This window comes from Sturnira hondurensis, unplaced genomic scaffold (genome assembly GCF_014824575.4).
Source record: "Sturnira hondurensis isolate 20B ecotype Veracruz unplaced genomic scaffold, ASM1482457v3 Scaffold0008459, whole genome shotgun sequence".
Classification (NCBI taxonomy): Eukaryota; Metazoa; Chordata; class Mammalia; order Chiroptera; family Phyllostomidae; genus Sturnira; species Sturnira hondurensis.
Window position 1 is genome coordinate 527037 of NW_028081090.1, and position 18549 is coordinate 545585.

Consider the following 18549-nt stretch of genomic DNA (forward strand, 5'->3'; position numbering starts at 1 on the left):
CCATTTGCTTGGAAAATTTGTTTCCAGCCTTTCACTTTTAGTCTGTGATGGTCTTTTGTCCTGAGGTGGGTCTCCTGTAGGCAGCACATGTGTGGGTCATGCTTTCTTATCCATTCAGCTATTCTGTGTCTTTTGATTGGAGCATGTAATCTATTTACATTTACAGTTATTATTGATAGGTACTTATTCATTGCCATTTTTGTACCAGAGTTCCTCTGTGTCTCTCTCTTTTCCTTCCTTTCCTTAAAGCAGTCCTTTTAGTATTTCTTGTAGAGCTGGTTTGGTGGAGGCATATTCTTTTAGACTTCTTTTGTCTTGGAAGCTCTTTATTTGGCCTTCTATCTTGATTGAGAGCTTTGCTGGGTAAAGTAGCCTTGGTTGTAGGCCTCTGGTTCTCATTACTTGAAATATTTCTTGCCATTATCTTCTTGCTTGGAGTGTTTCCATTGAGAAACTAGTAGCTAACCTTATTGGGGCTCCCTTGTATGTTACTTCCTTTTTCTCCCTTGCTGCCTTTAAGATTCTCTCTTTGTCTTGGAATTTTGCCATTTTAATGATGATGTGTCTTGAATTGGGCCTCTTTGGGTTTCTCTTGAATGGGACTCTCTGTGATTCCTGGATTCATGTAACTTTTTCCCTCATCAAATTAGGAAAATTTTCCATCATTACTCTTTCAAATGGGTTTTCTATCCCTTGTTTTTCTTCTTCTCCTCCTGATATTCCTATTATTCGGATATTATTCTGTTTCATATTGTCTTTCATTTCTCTTAATCCCTCTTCATTCTTTTTGAGCCTCTTTTCCCTTTCTTGCTCTTTCTGGGAGATTTTTTCTACTGTGTCCTCCAACTCGCTGATCCGATCTTCTGCCTCATCAGTCCTGCTTTTCATTCCTTCTACTGTGTTCTTCAGTTCTGAAATTGTATTCTTCATTTCCTCTTGGCCTTTGCTGATAGTTTCTATTTCCTTTTTCTTGTTGATATAGTTTGGGGAGAGCTCATGGTAGCTCCCCTCTAGTTTCTGGTAGCTCCCCTCTAGTTTCTGGTAGCTCATTGTGAGCTCTTTGAATTTCCTGATAACTAGTGCTTTGAATTCAGTATCTCATAGCTGACTTGCCTCTCTTTCATCTGACATTATTTCTGAGACTTCCACCTTTTCTTTCATTTGGGCATTGTTTCTTTGTCTTCCCATTGTTTATGAGACTCTTCTTGTTAGCCTCAGCTTCTTAAATTGATCTGTTCTGACTCCCTGGGTTTATGGTGTGAACTTCTATGGTAGAATACCTGTGAAATTCAGTGGTGCAGTCTCCTGCAGGTATTTTGGTGTTCTCTGCTTCCACCTACTCCTTTCTTTGTGTGTGTGTGATCAGTTGGAGGGGGAGGCATAATGGTTTATGACAGAAGGAGAGTACTTTATGATATTTACAGTCACAGCTGGTAAAGAAGAGAGAGAAGATCTTTAGGCTATATATAGTGTTAAGTGTAATCTTCAACCCAATTTGCCACTTTTAAGAAAGGATACACCAAGGATAAGTCTCTTGTTGGGTAGGGAAGGCTTGTGAGTTGTATCTAGAAAGCATTGAGGTTGCGGGTGGTCAGATTTTTAGGTAAGGTGGGAGTAAAGAATAGCAAATAGGCGTAGGGTGTGAGCCAATAGAGTTAATCACTACAGTAATAGAATTCAGGAAACTGTAAAGTGGGCTAAGACCCGAGAGATGTGTTGTGAAGTATTTATAGTGGTATAGGAAGCAACAAACACACAAAAAAAGGGCAAGAGAAGTGAGGAAAAAGCACTAAGTTTGGGGTGAAAGGAAGAAGGACTAAAACAGGAAAAAAGAAAGGAGAGGAACAAAGTACTAAAAGATACAGCAACAATAAAATTTTAAAAATGTACGATTACTGAAAAAAATGTTTAAAAAAAAACCTCCCTTGTTGTTTTCAAACTGTCCAATCCGGTTTTTCTGGTTTCGGCAGGACTTCTCTGTGGGCTGGGTTGTAGGCCCAGGTGCACTCCTGCCCGCCAGCAAGGCTACCAGACTGGGGTGGGGGCGCCCGCCCACCCGACAGGCTGCCTGGGTCCCACGGGATCTGGTACCAGTCCTTCCCAGTCCTGTGGCTGGGTGAGAAGCAAGTCAAGCTGCCTTCAGAAGAGAACCCCTTGGTCCACTTTCCAATAAAAACTTCTCCAGAAAGCCTGCCTCTCAGCCCAGCCCATTCCCCAACCTGACTGGTTAGGACAATGCTCTTCTCAAATTTCCTGGGCTGGCGGGCTGGTGGGCTGAGGACCACAGAGATCGCAACTGAACACGGCCCCCTGTCCTTGCCACCCTCCCTGCAAACCTGAGCAGACAGGTCTCTGTCACCCAGCCCCACCTAGATGGGGAGAGACGGAGCCAGCTCTCTTCCAAGGACCCCGCCTCGGGCCCAAGGCTCCACTGGGTGCTGGGCTCCCAATGAGTCCTCCATGGCACTGGCTGAAGACAGAAGCCTCTACACCCCTAACGGAGCGGCTCTGAGGCATTTCGGGCTGGCCGAGGGCAGCTGGGCCTGCTCTGCCGCTTTTGTCTTTACTCACAGGTGCCGGACTCCCAATGAGTCCTCTGTGGCAGACGCCCCTGTCGCTGGGCGAAGACAGAAGCCTCTGGGCCCAGCCGGGCCAGCGGCAGCCACAGCTCAGGACCATTATGCGCTGGCCGAGGGCTGCTGCTGGCCCGGCTGCCTCCGTCCTTACTCATGTCCCTGAGACCCCAACGACCTGTAGCTGTCGGGTTCGTCACTATCTCTGGTCTCTTATTTTCATAAATGCTGGGGAATTGTTGGTTGGGGAATTGACTGCGCTGTTTCTCAGTAGATCTGCCAGGATTTTCTCCCAGGCGTACGAGAACTAGAGTTCCTCCGTCCTACTCCGCTGCCATTTTCCTGTTTCCATCTAGGCAAATTTTTTATTGTATAGCAGTGACAGAATTGAAATTGACTCTCTGGGAATCTTGACCTTGAGTTAACATTTATGTAGCCCCTGCTGGCAGTCTGCTAAGTGCTTTACATGTATTAATACATTTCTTCCTCAGAACAACCCTGTGATAATGGTACCCTTATTTCAGTTTTATAGATGAAGAAACCGAGGCACAAAGAATCTGCTCAATGTCCATCACACAAGCAGTAAATGATGGAGCTGGGATTTTCACCCAGGCTTTCTGGCTCCCAGTGCCTGCACTCTCAAGCAATACTCTCCAAGTACAATGCATTGAGCACTGGCTATGTGCTGAGTGTTATGCAGGTGTTATCTGATTCTTACAGCCCTGTTTGTCTTTAAAGCCCATTCCTTCTGTGCTGCCCTGCCTCCCCTAGCAGTAGCCAGCAGCACGGAAACTCCAAACCAAGCAATCCTGGAGCTTGAAAAGGCAGTGTCATAGTAGTGAAGAGAGAGTATGGGTTCAAAACAAGGGGGTTTACCATTAAGTGCTACAGAATATTGGAAGAGAGTGAAAATGAGAAAGGGTCCTTTATTTCTTGATGGTGAAGTCATTATCAAGAGAGCAGTGTCAGTAAGTTGTGGGAAAGCCAGTGGCAGATTACAAAGGACTAAGTGAGGGGAAGAGTGAAGAGCAGTTGGGAAGAGGGGCGGAAGGAGGGTACTTCGAATGGCAGAAATAAGGAAATGATATATTTTTAAATTTTATTACTGAAGCTTTAAAATACATAAAATGAAGTATAATGAAGCCATTGTACTCATCAACATTCAGCTATTTTTATTTCATCTTCCCACCACATTTTTTTTCTGGAGTACTGTTTTAATCTTCCTATTTTGAACTAATTTTAGACATGCAGAAAAGCTGCAAAAGTGGTAGAGAGTTGATATATGCCCCTTACCCAACTTCCTCTAATGTTAACATTGTGCATAACCACAGTGCAGTGATCAAAACCAGGAAATTAACATTGGGGCAACACTAGTAACTACAGATCTTTTTTTGTTCCACTATCTTATCCAGGATCTCACATTGCGTTCAGTTGCTATTTTTCTGTAGTTCCTGTCAACCTGTAATGGTTCTTTAGTCTTTTCTTTTCTTTCATGAGCTAGTCTGAGTATTTTAAAACAAATCCCAGGCATATCACTTTACCCATAAATATTTCAGAACCTTTCTCTAAAAGAGAGGGACTGTTTCTTTGTTTGCTTTCTTAGTACACATAACAAAAGTAATGATTGCTTAATGTCATCTAATCTATGTTCATGTCCCCATTTTCTAAAAAGCAAATGTGTTTTTACAGTGTGTCCAAATTAGGGTCCAAAGGTCAACAAGGTGCATTTGGTTGGTGTCTGTTAAGTCTCTTCTAATACGTATGTTCTTCTCTTTTTAGTACTTTTTTGGTTGAAATTCACTCATTTGTCTTGCAGAATTCTCTACTTTCTATATCTGGCCGATTGTATCCTTGTGGTATTTTTAGTATATTTGTCTATCCACACATTCCTGCAAACTCTTAAGATTTAGAGGCTTTGTTATATTTAGGTTCACTCTGGCTTGGAGGAATGAGGGAAGAATGAAAAACTTGGATGATCCCTAAAATAGGAATGTTTGGGGTTTTTAGGACACATTTCAAACACACATATAAAAGTGGAATGGTAAAATGGGCCCTCGTGTACCTGCCTTCAATAATTACCAGTTTATGGCAATCTTCTTTCTTCTATACCTTACCCACTTCTCTTCTATATTCTTTTGAAGCAAATCCCAGACATCATTATATTGGTAAACATTTAATATGTATCTCTCAAAGATAAGGATTCTGTTTTTAAAGAACATAAGCACAATATCATTAGTACATCTAAAAAATTAACAGTTCCCCAATATCAAATATATGATTACATTGCCATTTTGAACATTGCCAGTGTTCAAATGTCCAGTTATCTCCTAAATGTTATATTTTATAATTTGAAATATGGCCTGCTGCCTATCTTTATAAATAAGGGCTATCAGAATACAACCTTGTTTGCTTATGTATTGTCTTTGTCTGCTTTCATGCTGTAGCAGTAGAGTTGAGTAATTGCAACAGAAACTGTGTGGCTTTGGAGGCCTAAAATATTTACTATTTGGTATTTGGGCCCTTTACAGAAAAAGTCTGGTAACTCATACTTTAGGCAGCTATTTTTAGAATAATTAATAATAAGAAAAATGTTTTGATACTTACCTTCATTATCACCACTTCTGCAGAATCTTCATTTCCTGAAGAACTTCCTTTACCGCTTTTTGTGATGAATGTCTCAGCTCTGACTTGTCTGAAAATAGTCTTTATTTTGCCTTCATTATTCATAGCTATTTTTGCTGGGTTTGGAATTCTGGGTTGACAATTTTATTCTTTCAGCACTCTACAAGTGTCTCCATTGTCTTCTGGCTTGTGTAGTTTTGGATGAGATGTATGTTACTAATCGTTGTTCCTCTGAATGCAATGTGTTTTTTTTCCCTCTGCCTGCCTTGGTGATTTTCCTCTTTATATTTGGTTTTCTGTGGTTTGAATGTGTCTAGGTTCGTGAATTTTTGTTTTTGTTTTGCCTTTAGGTATTTATATATTTTTGAAGATTTTTATTTATTTATCTTTAGAGGGGAAGGGAAGGAGAGAGGGAGAGAAATATCAATGTATGGTTGCCTATCATGTGTCCCCTGCCGGGAACTGGCCTGCAACCCAGGCATGTGCCCTGACTAGGAATCGAACCATGATCCTTTGGTTCTCAGGCCCGTGCTCAATCCACTGAGCTATTGCCAACCAGGGCTGCCTTTAGGTATTTATCTTGATTGGGGTTCTCTGGGCCTGGATGTTATTCGCTGTCTTCCATTATTTTTATCTGTTATTTTTTCAAATATTTCTTCAGGCCCATTATCTCTCTCTTCTTCTGGGATTCCAATTAAATACATATTGGATACTAGACCACTTAATATTGACCCAAAGCTCTTGGATGCTCTATTCTGTACTTTTCCCCCAGTTTTATTAAGCCAGAATTGACATATAGCATTGTTTAGATTTAAGGTGTACAACATTATGATTTTATATATGCTTAAATATATAAAATCAGTAAAAGTATATATACCATATATTTATGTATTTATGTCATATGTATTTTATATGTTTATATTTTCTATTTAAACTCTTGCTTTTGTTGTCATTTGCATAATTTTGACTGACCTGTCACTGATTTCTTTCTTTGGCTGTGCCATGTCTACTGATAAAGGCTGTTGAAGGCATTCTTCATATGTAATTCTGTTCATTAATTTCTAGCATTACCATTTAACCCTTCCAGTTTCCATCGCTATAGAAATCCATCGTAATTTGTGCATATACCCTTTTACTAGTGCCTTTAACATATTAATTATAGTTACCTTAAAATATTTTTTTCTGTCAATTACAGCATTTGGATCATCTCAGAGTCTGGTTTTATTGATTGGTGTCTTGTCACAGTGGGTTGTTATTTTGTGTGTGTGTGTGTGTGTGTGTGTGTACATGGGACTGTATGTTTGTTGGAGGGTAATTTTTTATTGAACGCTGGCCATCATATCTAGATCAGTAGAGGCATCCTGGAAATGGTAAAGTTTTCTGCTATTTTATTACTAGTCAGTCTAGTCATGAGTTGAACTTGTTTGGGTTTTGTCCTGGCTATGGGAACCTTCAATGCATCACTAGCTTCAAATTCCTCCCCTCTTACCTTGTGCTTAGAGTGGGTGCTAGGTTGTCCCAGGGCTTAATGTCCCTGTTCCATGCTCAGCTTTCTGTCTTCCCTTTGTTCTTGCATAAAATAGTGAGTCTCTCCTTATGTTCTAGCCCCTCCCCTAACAGTAGACTGCTGTTGCTTATGACTCCATACTTGCTAGCCTGGTTGTGGGGACCCAGGATGGGGGACTCTTTGTTGTCTTGGTCCAGCCTCTGCCTTAGGTGGACTGCGTGTCCTTGGGTCTCCTGGGTGGGAGTTTGAAAGCGATGCCATCTGTCCTCCAGCTGAAGGAGATTCTAATGGTCTGACCTCAGGATGGTTTCCTACTCTTCCCCTACTCCCAGATGTAAGGAATCTTGACCTGTGCCCTGAAAACAACAGGACTTGCTGGTCTCCTCCCGCAACTTTAAGGCTCTTTTTCTCTATAGCAGAGAAGGATCAGAGTGGGGCTCTGTGCTTTTCTCAGATCACTGGAAACCTGTTGGAGAAGAGCCTGCAAATGGGTGTGAAATCCCCTTTTGTCTGATGCTTCCCAGAGCTCTGTACTCTCATGGTCTACACTTGGCTTTTAGCAATTCATTTTAAGTTGTGGATGAATTCTTAACCGTGTCTGTGATGCCCAGTGTTGCTTTCTTTTTGTGCTTTGCTGCAGATGAGCTAGTGCTCATGTCCCGTCTCTTCTTGGAAGCATCTGTCTTTCCTTAGATTTCATTCAGGCTGTGGTAGCGCTACAACCTCAGCTGGCTAATGGATTCAGGGAAAGTTATTATTTTGTTGTTTATCTTGTTTTTTTTTCTCATTGTTCTGGTAGGATGGATGCCCTTTCCAGCTTTCTACATCCTAATGAGAAATCACATTACAGTGTTGCTTGAAATAGTTGCTTTCTGTGTGGTTGTGTATTTAATTCAGCATACAGTAGGTTCATTTGTTTCATTTGTCTTTCAGTTTTTAGGGACTGCTTTTAAATTTTAATTTCATTTCATAACTCTGAACTATTTGTGTGATTTCAAGTCATATATACAGAACGGTGTGTATTCAGAGAAGCCTTGCCACTCCCTCTGTCTCATCCACTGTAATCCACTGTATTTTCTCCTTTCTTCAGGAGGTAGCCTCTTTTAAAAAAAAAAACACGACCTAAGTTACATTACATGCAATTATTACACATCTCTTACATTTAAAAGATAATAGATATGTATAAATATTTTGTTAGAGAAATGGTAGCACATATACAAACTTTTCTTCGCATTATTTTATTTTATTATATTTTTAATCCTCACCTGAGGATATGTTTATTGATGTTTAGAGAGATGGGGGGAGGAGAGGGAGGAAGATGGATGTGAGAGAGAAACATCAGTTGGTTGCCTCCTGTATGTGCCCCGACTGGGGATCAAACTCAAAACCCAGGCATGCTCCCTGACTAGGATCAAACCCACAACCTTTTGGTGGAGGGGGAGAGCCCACAACCAACTGAGTCATCCAGAGCTCCACATTTTTTCAATATAATATTTCACAATAGTTCTTTAAAGATATTCTCCATTATGTGGACACACCATACTTTTTTCTACTTGTCCTCCATTGATGAGCTTTTGAGTTATTCTTGGGTTTTTGCTTTTACAGATAGTGTTGTAATGAAGAGTCTCATATATGTCTTTTTGTATTTTAGACTCCTAACAGTGGCGTTGTTGAGTTAACAAGTGATTCATATACATTTGCTAGATACTGCCAAATTCATCTTCAGTAGAGCGCAGTACCGTTTTGTATCCCCGTAGACGTGTGTGAGAATTCTTTCCCTCAGTTTCAACTGCAGAATGTGTTGTGAGACTTTAGGATTTTTACCAGTCTAACAGGTGAAGGTTTTTATTTCAAGAAGTTTTAATTTGCATTTCTCTTAAGAGTGTGATTAAGAAGTTGATTTTTATAAGTTCTTTGAACAACCTTATTTTTCTTAGAATTTCAGTATACTGTCTTGTATTTCACTTACCTACAGCTGTTGCCCATGAAATATTGGGCCCATTGAGCCAAAAAACATGAGAAGGGATTGTTTCTGTTTTCTTAGGGATTTGAAGATTACAGAGTTTCAGTCACCATCATCAAATTTGGCAGGTTAACATAAGAGTTTAAAGGTTTGCAATCTCACAGTTCACTTTGGAAATGTTATTTGATCTGTGATTGACAGGTAACCTGGTAAAAAGAGTGTAGATCAAGATGCATTTTGCCGTTTCCCTGCTCTTCCCAGCTTTGCTTCAGGCTTCTCCTGATGCTCCATTTTAGCCAGCAGAGGCTGCTAAGGAGCAGAAGTGCAGCGGCATTGTGGCTGTGCTAAGTAAGATATGATTGCTAAAAGATTGCACAAAGAGCCCTGCGGTCTTGCTAGCTTGCGTCATGTGAAGATTTCATGTTGGATAAACCACATATTTGAGGGCAAGACGTGTCTTCGTCATTTGCAGTATGATTTCTTCCATCATGTGCCATGACCTTTAAATGAAAAGAAATAAGCATTTGAGGGTTTTAGTTAACTGCATTATTTATCTAGTGAGCTTTTACTTCACAAACTGTAGAACAACCTACAAAGAAGCATAGTTTCTACTCTCTAGGAAATGATGATTTCTTTGAGGAATGCCACAGTTAATTACAGGCTTTAAATGATTTTTCCAACTCTTCTCAGTTTGCAGGCCTTTCAGATATATCCATCTCGCAAGACATCCCCGTGGAAGGAGAAATCACCATTCCTATGAGGTCTCGCATGCGGGAATTTGACAGCTCCACATTAAATGAATCTGTTCAGAATACCATCGTAAGTTAGACTAGTTCAGAGAATTTCTGTTCAATATTAGGGGACTAAACAATAGCACTGTGTAATATTTTTGTTTGCTTCATTGATTTTCAGATTCTCTCCTGAGAATAATTTGGTGCAGCCTTTTTGGAAATCTGTTTGGCTATAATCGGTATTAAGAATCTTAAAATTTCCAAATCTTTTTAAACTGATAGTTCTGCTTCTCCAGATATAGTATAAAGAAAAACAATTAAGTACAAAATACTTTTTTAAAAAATATTTATTTATTTATTTATCTTTAGAGGGTAAGGAGAGAGGGAGAGAAACATCAATGTATGGTTGCCTTTCATGCATCCCCTGCTGGAGGCTCGCCTGCAGGGAACCAGCCTGCAACCCAGGCATGTGCCCTGACTGGGAATCGAACCACAATCCTCTGGTTCGCAGGCCTGTGCTCAATCCACTGAGCTACACCAGCCAGGGCCCCAAAATACTTTTTTAAACTACTGAAAAATATTAATATGCAAAGATGTTCATTACAAAATTCTTTCAAATGGGGGAAAGTTGCAGACCAGGTTAAGTAAATTATGTTACATCTCTATGGTAGAATACTAAACAACCGTTAAAAATCGTGTTTATGCCCTGACTGGTGTGGCCTTGACTGGCGAGGCTCAGGGGCTTGGGCATTGTCCCACAAACCGAAAGTTTGCTGGTTCAATTCCCGTTCAGGGCACCTGCCTGAGTTGTGGGCCGGGACCTTAGTTGGAATCATGTGAGAGGCAACCATACATTGCTGCTCCTCTCCCTCTCTTTTTCTCTCCCTTTCCCTCTTTCTAAAAACAAATAAAATCTTTTTTAAAATCATGTTTACGAAGAAATATTAATCACATGAAGAAATTTATAGGTGAAAAATTAGGATAGTTATCTCAACTGTATTTTGAGAGGTTATATTACCATACCCTCCTTCAAATATCTTGATTACTAGTTAATCTGGCTTCTAGGATTTATTTACCAGTTAAATTGGGAATGTTAAAAATTAATTTTTTTATATTGTGAAGAATATGGTGGCTAGGGAGCAGGCTAATTGGTTCTTGCGATGTTACCATGTATAAACTGAAAGTCCGATGCTATGTTTCACAGAAAAGATTTTAGTTTTTGTAAGTTACGTATTAGGAGGGCTACGTTTTCTCTTTTACAGAGTTTTAGAAATCAAAACAGGACTGGCGGGTGTGGTGACGATGATAGCTTACGGAGGTTACAGCCAAAAACCTGCCTTTCTGGTTTGTTTGTATAGTGAAGGAGTTGAACTCGAATTTTAGTTTTAAAATTCAACAAAGGACTCCCAGGAGATTGAAATAAAAGGAATCTTAGCAAATTAAGTTAGGGGGCTGCCTGGCAACCTTGGTTCTCACAATACAATAGTTGTTTATGTCTTTCAGATGCGTGATCTAAAAGCTGTTGGGAAAAAATTCATGCATGTTTTGTACCCAAGGAAGAGCAATACTCTTTTGAGAGATTGTAAGTATATGAGGTGTTTGAGGATTTGCTGCATTTCATTGTACGTTATCACAAGTACTTCATAAAGCACAGGCTCTGTGGTGATAAAACTGGCATCATTTTGCAGGATGAAAAATACATAAATGAGTATGTAAATACAAACTGTGGAAGAAGTTTAAAATTTTGAATGGAATTTCAGAGGTTATAAGATTTTGCTTAATATATTGTCCTCATTGATAAATATAGAATATATTCTCACCTGCTGTGGTAGACACTGTAAATAACATTTCTGGAAGCTGTGAACACACACAGACTTTGTTCAGCCAAAGAGCTAAAAATTCCAAAGAGAAAGGCAAAGTGTTCAATTGTTAAATTAGAATAATGGCTAATTAAGGATTAACAAATTAATAGTACCTTTATTGACATTACTATTTTTAAGACTCTCTCATTTTGGTGACTGCTTTCTTTGTTCAAGATTTCTGTCGGCAGTATGTGCAATAAGTTATGCTCTTATTTAGAATTTATTCCTAAAATTGTTAAGACCTTTTTTTCCAATTATTCTTGGTTTTCTTAGTACCCTTTATCAGAAAACTTGAACTAGTTGGCTGAGAGTAGTAACAGTTATGTACGTGGGTGTACCTTCTATTTTGCCAGCATTTCAGTTGTGATATAGGGATGTGAAATGTGTGGCCAGTGTGCCATCAATCTGGGTGAAGACTGGGTGTGGTGTCAGAATTATTTTCATCACAGTACACTGTGGGCCGGAGCTGACGGATGATTTGCTATCTCTGGTACATAGTGGAAAGAACATGGACATATCTGAGCTTAGATCTTGGTTGTATTACCAGCTGTGTGATGTTGAATAAGACAGTTAACTTTTCCGAGGCTCAAGTTTCTTCCTCTGTTAAAGTGGAGATAATAACATATACCTAACGGTAGGGATTAGAGATCATAATGCGTATCAACCACCCTGCACAGCATCTGGCACTTAGTAGGTACTTCGTACGTGACAGCTGTCAACCTAGTGCCTTTCTCTTCCTTCAATACAATTGTTTTAATCCTTAAAACAACCTTGTGAAGGAGGACTTAATTAGGAAAATGAGTCTCAGAGAAGCTGAGCACCTTGTCAAGATCACACAGGCAGGATTAGAGCCTTGTTTTCAAGCTCAGTTAACCCTCTCCAGGCTACCACTGCTGCCCCAGATGTGAAGGTTCTTTTAACTGCTGCTGTGGTTCAGTTCAAAGCAAGGTTGCTTCTCCCAATACAGAACCAGCGTGTTAGTTTGCTGATTAATGATGAATATCAGCTTATGTCAGATGTTAAGGGCCATTCTCAAACCTTGAGGGAGTGGACAGATGAGCTGACACAAAGGCTGAGCAAGTCATGGACAGAATTTGCACTTCTGCCCTGTCCTGTTATCATAGCCACTGGCAAAGTAGCAAGGAAAAAATTCACGGCTTAAGAAAAATAATCTGAAAAAACCCCCAACAACACAATGACATACCACCTCACACCCGTTAGGATGGCTGTTACCAGTCAAAGAAACAGAAAAGAACAAGTGTTGATGATGTGGAGAAATTGGAACCCCTGTTTGTTGCCGATGGGAATAAAAAATAGTGCAGCTACTATGGAAGACAGTATGATGGTTCATCTAAAAATTAAGCATAGAATAGTGCCAGTAATTGCACTTCTGAGTGTATGCCCAAAAGAATTGAAAGCAGGAACTTGAACAGGTATTTGTACACTCATATTCAGAGCAGCACTATTCACAGTAGCCAAAAGATAGAAACATCTTAGATATCCATTGATGATGGATGGATGGATGGACAAACAAACAAAATGGGGTATACACACCATGATACATACCATATATGCATAGACTATTACTCAGCCTTAAGAAGGAGTGCAGTTCTGACACATGCTACAACGTGGATTAGCCTTGGAGACATCATGCTATGTGAAATATGCCAGACAGAAAAGTACATACATTTAATGATCCTACTCATAGGAGGTACCTCGTATGAGTCGAAAGAGATTGAGGGATAGTAGGCAGTTATTGTTGACTGGATTGGAGTTTCAGTTTGGGGAGATGAAAAGGTTCTGGAGACAGATGGTGGGGGTTGTTGTGCAACAATAGTATGCTCAATACCTGTACCCTTAAAAGTGACTAAAATGGTGAATTTTAGTTTTAAAGTACTGTTACAGATTTTTTTTTACAACTTAGAAACATTTCAGTGCATTAAAAACATGAGTGCATTAGTGTCAGTTGTACTTGAATTCAGTTTCTCAGTCGATAAGTTCGAAAATTTTAACAAAAAACAATTTTATTGGAGTTTTAGGATTATAATTTTACATCTTTTCCAAAATTCACAGTGGTATCAAAATTGCTTATATTATTAAACAGCATAAGTGTGTACATATGCATGCTTCCCTTAGGTAAAGTTATGTGTATGGGAGGTTCAGGTTAGGGGTGGTATATGCACCCTTTTTTCATATTAGTTGAGGAAGGTAATTGTGCTTTGAGCTGTGTATTCCTGTCAACTGTTGGCATATTAATCATCCAATCACTATTGACTGAGAACCCCTATGGTTAGACCTGATGTTGGCAGAGCCTTTTATAATTTTTAAAAAGCTTTCTTGTTGTTTGTTAAAGTTTAACCTTATGAAATTACCAGTACTGGGCTGATTTTTCATGTATAAGAACAGTATTTCATTCTAGTTCAACGTAAGAATGAGGCAGGGGAAACAGTGTGGCAGGGTTGGGGGACATTTGCAGTAGGAATCCAAAGACCTTGGTTCTGGTCCCACGTCTGTACCTAACTGCTGAAATAAAATTGGGAAAGTGACTTCCTTCTCAACCTTATTTTTCATCTTCCTGAGATGGGCCTGATTATACTTGCCTCAGATTGGTGAAGTGACTTGACGATAGTCCTCTTTCTGAGGGTGCTGGATGGGGCACTTCTCATCCGTTGGTCTTTAACTATAGCCTGCTGGAATGTGGCTTAGTGGGTGGGGAGAGGGGTGATTTGTGGAATATGAAGTGAACAAAACTTAGAGGCTGTATGAAGAAGGACAGTCAGACTTGGGGAGCAGAGAGGGCAAGTAAAGGGGGATAGGAGAGGAGGGAAGGCTTGGGCCAACAGACAAAGCCTTCATGTCTTAATTCCAAGAGTGGGTGAGGTAGATATTGGAATAAAGATAGAAAATACTGCCTGGTTGTTTCTTAACAATCTTCTGCCTTTTCTTGCCTTGTAGGGGATTTATGGGGCCCTTTGATCCTTTGTGTGACACTCGCATTGTAAGTACACAGACAGGGTCTGGCAGAAGTACCGCCATTGAGTGTGGTTGGTAGGGTACGTGAGTGTCTCGCATGAGATGGGCAGCAGTTGGAACATTTCACCTAAAATGTCATGGCGTGCTTTAGTGTGATATTGTTATGTTACAGAATTATGTGCTTATGATTTTATTATAAAAGATTCGGTATAGATTACCAGCTAATAAAAATGGGGTATTTGTGCCAGATCCTGTATTTCCTTTGTCATTTGACATAGCCACAGGGGTGTCCAACCTGTGGCCCACAGGGCACATGTGGCTCAGGATGGCTATGAATGTGGCCCAACACAAAATTGTAAATTTACTTAAAATATAATGAGATTCTTTTCGTGATTATGTGTTGCAAAGTATTTCATGTGTAGCCCAAGACAACTCTTCTTCCATTGTGGCCCAGAGATGCCAAAAGGTTGGACACCTCTAGACTAGAGTTTTTTGTGGAGTTTTAAAATTGAGGGGAATTTTGACTGAATATTTTATTTAGGACTTCTGTGACATATTGTACTCCTTATGAATTTAAATAAAAAAATTCAGATAGTTTTTCAGGTCAGTTCAAAGAGTGATGGAATTAAAGATGTAAAAATTATGCCTACCTCCATCTATCAGTGACTTCTTAGCCTGTTTTTGTCATTTCTATTCAACACTTTTATGTACTATACACTTCCCCATCACTAAGTGAATTAAATATCTATAGTTTAAGCATTGTTTATTTGCAAACAGAATTCTTTTTAAATCTTACCAAAATATGAATGAGAATGAGAACGTATGAGAGAAAAGTGGTAGAGTTCAATGCAAGATCGTGTTTTCAAGTGCTTTGCTTTCCATATGCATTGAATGTAAAGGGAGGGGGCAGAAGAAGAAGAACCAAGTTCCATTGGTGAGGGGAATAGAACGATTGGTAGAGTGGAAAAAAAATACTGCATTAGGATTCAGCTCTTGATTCTCATCCCGAATGCTATCAGCAAAGTGACTTTGGGCTATTAATAACCAAAATTTGTCTAAGGACTTTTCCCAGTTACAGAAAACTTTTAAATACCTTCTCTTATTTTATCCTTATAACGAGAAGTGAATATCATTTTCATTTTTCCATAAACAACCTTAGGTTCGTAGAGATTGAGGATGAACCAAGATCACGTAATCAGTGGTAAACCTGGGAATCAACCTCAGGTTTCCTTACCTGCCCGTTCTCTACCTCTGTGAATATTGCCCATACCCTCCTGCCGCCTCACCTCTCTGGCTTTTCTCTTCTGTATCTATGAAAAGAGATGGTTGATGGTCTTTTCCAATGCTAACCTTTTGTGATTCTAAATTCAACAAGTTCCTTACTGGCTCCTCTACCCATTTTTTAATGTGTCAAGCATATGCTAATTTAGGTAATAACATTGAGTGCTATTTTTATGCTTTTAAAAACTGTAAGAAAGAATAATTCAGTGCCTTGATAGAAGGGTTTCTCTCAGCTGTAAGCATATACCTTTTTTTTTAAGTTTTGAAAGATTAACAGAGATTATGTCATTTAACTCCACTTATTTGCAGAGATGAAAACTGGAGTCCCAAGACATCAAGTGATGTGCTCCAGTTTACTTATCTAGTGACAGAACTAGGATTGGTGTCTGGCTCTTCTGTCTTTCGGGCCAGTTATTCTTTCTTTCATTATACGATGCTGAAGTGATAGGGCTTCCAGCAACACATGACAGTCAGTGCTGGCATTCCTTGCAGCAGATTGTTGGGACTCCGAATGGAGCCATAGAATACAAAAGGCCGTACTAGCAAACAGCATAGCAGGGCAAAGTTTCCTCTGTGATTTCTCTATACTATGCAATAAGAGGTTGTGAGCTTGATGTTACGTACTGTTTTTCTGAGAAAAATAACACTGATTCTAAGGGATCCAAGAGACATTTTACATCTGAAAAATTTTTACACAAAGAAAAGCTATTGACTGTTGAACTTAGTTTGAAAGCAGAGGCTTTTAGTAATAATCTGTATATTTCTTTTTAAAAAAATATATTGATTATACCATTACAGTTGTTCTATTCCTCCCTTCATTCCCCTCCACCCTGAACACCCCTTCCCCCACCCTTCCCCCCTTTAGTTTATGCCCACGTGTCTCAAGTTCTTTAGAGTCTATATTTCCCCTACTATTCTTGCCCTCCCCCCTATTTTTTACCTACCATCTATGCTACTTATTTTCTGTCTGTTCTCCCCCCTTCTCCTCCTCCCACTCCCCTGTTGCTAACCCTCCATGTGTTCTTCATTTCTATGGTTCTGCTCCTGATCTAGCTGTCCTCTTGGTTTGCTTTTGTTTTAGGTGTGGTTGTTAGTAACTGTGAGTTTGCTGTCCTTTCACTGTTCATATTTTTATCTTCCTTTCCTTATATAAGTCCCTTTAACATTTCATATAATAAGGGCTTGGTGATGATAAACTCCTTGAATAATCTGTATATTTCTATTTAAAAAATCAACAACCAAATAGGTTTATGGACAATTTCCATTTTTAAATGTCAGAGCTAGAACCTTTATGCAAGGGTTACAAATTGAAATGTGTCCAAGGGCTAGAGAAGGGACTTGAACACACGCATTGTGGGTTGCTACCTGGAAGCCCCCTGTGAAGGAACCTGTTGCTCTGTCCACTGTGCCTGATTGTTGCAGTGTAGCAATGCCGGCATGGTGTTAGAAATGCTGCTCATCTTCAAAGAAACTCCAGGAATACATCATTTTTTGTGGATAATGAATAGGTTTATTATCATGACTATAGGGATCCCCCCCTGACTTATTGATCCCCTGAGTCTATACACACTTAAAAACTTATGAAACTGTATATACTAAATATGTACAGTCACTTATTGCCTGACCACTTTGTCTCAATAAAGCATTAAAAGAAATTGTTGATCTTTCACATAAGATCATTTTTATGTGAAATCTCCCTGTTTTAAAATGTCATCTTGAATTTAAAACCATTTTGAGTATTGTATGGAACAACAACCTGATACGTATGAGCCGAGTTTGACCTTTCAGTTTGTAAGCTCTGCTTAACCAAAAAAGGTCTTTAGTAATCCACTTAAGCATTCCAACAAAGCCAAGTGGAGTACCCCTTGTACTCCTGAGGTATTTGGAATTTGAAAGAAGAAAGCCTTGCCAAATCCTTCTGGAATTTTCCTTTTGCGTAGCCTACATGTTACAAGATCTTCAGGTGAGATACAGGGCAGCTCCCTGATTCAGACTTTGGGAATCCATGCCTTCACTTTATTGCTCTAAGTAAAAGAGTAGGCAATTCTCATGCCGTTTCCTTGTCACAGAATGCTTCAAGGAGGCTCTGCAGACAGCGAAAATGATGGCGGGCCCCAGTTTGCAGAAGTGTTTGTCATTATCTGGTTTGGTGCAGTTACCATCACCCTCAACTCAAAACTTCTTGGAGGAAACATGTGAGTATTATTAGAAGCCACTTGTTTTCATTTGCTAGGTAGCATAGCTTAGATTTTTAATGGAGCCTGGCTAGTTAACTAATTTTTGAAAAGAAAAATCAAAATAAATGAAGGACAAAGAGAATATTCTCTTAAACCCACTGAGTCCTGACTGGTGTGGCTCAGTGGGTTGGGAGTCATCCTGAAAAGCAAAAGGTTGCTGGTTCCATTCCTGGTCAGGGAGTATGCCTGAGCCATGGGCCAGTCCCTGGTCTCCTACACATCAATGTATATCTCCCTGTCTGTCTTTCTCCCTGCCTTCCCCCCTTCTAAGGATAAATAAATAAAGTCTTTAAAAAAATAAAACTACTAAACAGAGATAAGCTGGTTGAGTTAAATTATCTGGGGTCCTTTTATAAGCTTCAGACGCTCTCTCCAGCCCTGGAATCATAGGTACAATGTTTTGTGTTAGAGGGTTATGTCTATTTTGGGGAACAGATGGTCCATAGCTTTCAACAAATTCTCAAATAGGTCTATAAACTAGAAAAGATAAAGAAGCACTGTCCTAGCCCTGACTGGTCTGGCTCTGTGGGTTGGGCATTGTCCCGTAAACCGAAAGGTTGCTGGTTCAATTCTTGGTCGAGGCACATGCATGAGTGGCAAGCCAGATCCCCGGATGGAGGCGTGCGAGAGGCATTGTTTCTCTCCCTCTCTTTCTCCCTCCCTTCCCCTGTCTCTAAAAATAAATACCATCTTTAAAAAAATAACGACTGTCTTGGAAGTTCAGTGGGAGAAGGAAGTCTTTAGGAATTAGAGTAGATCACCTGGTATCTTAGTTGGCTGACTTTTTAAAGAAGATTTTG

The 18549-nt window shown here is 39.7% G+C and overlaps 1 protein-coding gene across 1 annotated transcript in view; it reads left to right on the top strand.

Moving 5' to 3' along the window:
* The window catches only part of YIPF6 (Yip1 domain family member 6), a 32445-nt gene that overhangs the window by 7116 nt on the left and 6780 nt on the right, over positions 1–18549 (top strand). Inside the window, exons 2-5 of the mRNA XM_037054968.1 lie at positions 9356–9484; positions 10900–10978; positions 14214–14256; positions 17582–17707. Coding sequence (XP_036910863.1) covers positions 9356–9484; positions 10900–10978; positions 14214–14256; positions 17582–17707 — 377 coding nt within the window. The remainder of the gene's footprint in view (positions 1–9355; positions 9485–10899; positions 10979–14213; positions 14257–17581; positions 17708–18549) is intronic.